General features: G+C 34.7%; 1 protein-coding gene across 1 annotated transcript in view; it reads right to left on the reverse strand.

The window, feature by feature from the left end:
* The window catches only part of CLSTN2 (calsyntenin 2), a 715,806-nt gene that overhangs the window by 41,800 nt on the left and 671,579 nt on the right, over positions 1-2,427 (reverse strand). The window contains exons 11-12 of the mRNA XM_019503079.1: positions 1,652-1,800; positions 236-459 (exon numbers count right to left, since the gene is read on the reverse strand). Coding sequence (XP_019358624.1) covers positions 236-459; positions 1,652-1,800 — 373 coding nt within the window. The remainder of the gene's footprint in view (positions 1-235; positions 460-1,651; positions 1,801-2,427) is intronic.

The following is a 2,427-nucleotide window of genomic DNA, read 5'->3' on the forward strand; positions in this document are numbered from 1 at the left end:
TGTCTGGCTGTATGCCACCCCCCCCCGCCTATGTCCGGTGTGCCATAATGTTTTTTTTTATTCATGTAAGTGTGCCCACGGGATGGAAAAGGTTGGGAAACACTGTCTGAAACAGTCAACGATCTAGCAGAGGGACTCTTAATTTGCTTGTATTGTATACCTAAAACAAGACGTTAATTCCTATTTAGAATACTACTACAATAGAAGTAATAGTGCTGAAAAGAAATCCACAAACCTCTATCATTTTCTTTAAAGTCCACAGGATGTTCCGTTTTGGTGACTGTGCTGACAATTTTGATATCTGGAAACAGAGTCACCCCTCTCTCACTTTCAAATTGTGTAGCTGGTCTAGCAAAGTGATCCATTCCACTTATTGTAATCTTGGGCTCATTAGCCTGAAACACCATGACATAGGCATCTATATCTGGGATACTAATGCAGACATCTTCACCAAAACATCTGAAAAATATATTATTCATTAACCACATGAACTATTTTTTTTTATATTACAGATATATGCTATACAGCAAGCTGATTTGGCTCCCTAACCCAGTTTTTTATGCACAATTCCACTATCCAGTGCCTGGCTGATGAATTTTTATACCCATCACCCCATCCTTATTTTAACTACCTTTGCACTCTGCTCAGTCCACAACATACTCTTCTCCAACAGAATATCTTTCTAAACTCACGCAGCCATCTGCATGTGTTAGTGGTGACAGTACTACCTCTGAGTTACTAATTTCACACATACACAAAAAGTTCATTACTCTTGAATAGTTCAACATACTGATGGCAAGTGCTATCTCTGATAGGGTAAGTATGTAGGTAGCATTTAGATGCTTAATCAGCATATAACAAAGCCATCAATAGTTAAAATTATTTAGACAGCAACTAATATTAGCAAACCTAAAATTAAGTAATCGGGTTGATAGTTAATGTTTATAATATGACTATCTTGTTACATGTGAATGAATAGCCTAACTATATAATTTAAACTGAATGAATCATTAACTGAGTGCTGCATATGTGCACCCCACAACTTCAGTTGAAGTCAATGGATGTTCAGGATCTACAACAAATGGAAGACTTGTCTTTTGCTATGCCAAAGTGAAAATGTTATTGTTTTATTATAACAGTGGAATGATACCAGTGGGATACCAGTGGGATGCATTCATTTTTATTTAGTCCACAAGGTTCCAATGCTACTGTGACAGCGGCAAGCAGAAAGAATGTGTCTAGCATTAGGGATACTGTCACTCTTGATGGATATTGTGTTAATTATAATAGGCCTGGTTAAAAGTCATAGCTCTAGCTATGCCAGAAGACACTTTAATTGGTGAAAAAGGAATAAGGATTATATTTACATTCAGCTGCTATATAATAAACACATTCAGTCTTCAAAGTAGACTGAATGCTTTAGGCTCCATATTGTACACAGCTAAATTACCTTTACAAGAACAGTAGTATGAAAGCAAAGTATCATAAAAAAACCTCAAATTAATTCAGCATAAAAGTAAATGTCCATAATTTAATTGTATAATGTATCTATATCTATGAATCAAAATTCAGTTTTTATATTTCCAAAGGAAAACAGTAATTCATTTAATAAATATTAGTGATATAATCAGCTTAATTTAATACAACTTACTGGACTTTAGAAGAGACTTTAAGACGCCGTACACCTGCAGTAGGGAACTGTCTAGAGTTGATATATGAGACCTTTTGGAGAGCTTGATTTATATTCTCAATATCATCTCCCTCCATGACAAGGACTGACTGGGAAGGGTTGAAGTGGTACTGGGAAAATGCACATAATTAATACATCAGGAAACAGGTGCAGAGTAAAGAATAGCACCTTGCTAGGGAACTCCTCAAAGAGACTCATTAGAATTATAACAATTTAAAAAAAAATCTAGTTAGTAGCTATTGTTAGTTAGGTATACACATATTGCTTTTAGGAATAAGTACCAGCCAAATACTCTTCAATCACCCATCTTAATAGTTACTGCTATAATTAACTATATAGTAAATTAGAAGCCAGGCAAAGAATTTGAATCTAGATTATTTACCTAGTTGCTCATATTACTGCAACTTTGTATTTCATAAATGCAATTTACCATCATCATCACCATTATTATTATTACTGCAAAATATTCTAGGTCAAATTTACTCATGGCAGACAATCGTTAACTTCAGAGTTATGCCATGAGGGTGTTTGTCCTGCTTTTTTAAAAATTCTTTGTGTGTTTTTATTTCAGGTAACTTTTGAGACATTTTTCATTGTAAATGAACCAAGCTTTCCCAAGCTTTATAAAAAACAAGCTTTTTATAAACTTTTCCTTCCACAGCCCCATCAATGTCTATCACAATCACAATCAAAAGGATTCTCCCCATCCTGTCTTATGACCATAGGAAATACCACTA

The sequence above is a fragment of the Gavialis gangeticus genome, unplaced genomic scaffold (assembly GCF_001723915.1).
Source record: "Gavialis gangeticus isolate Ggan-Ray unplaced genomic scaffold, GavGan_comp1, whole genome shotgun sequence".
Classification (NCBI taxonomy): Eukaryota; Metazoa; Chordata; order Crocodylia; family Gavialidae; genus Gavialis; species Gavialis gangeticus.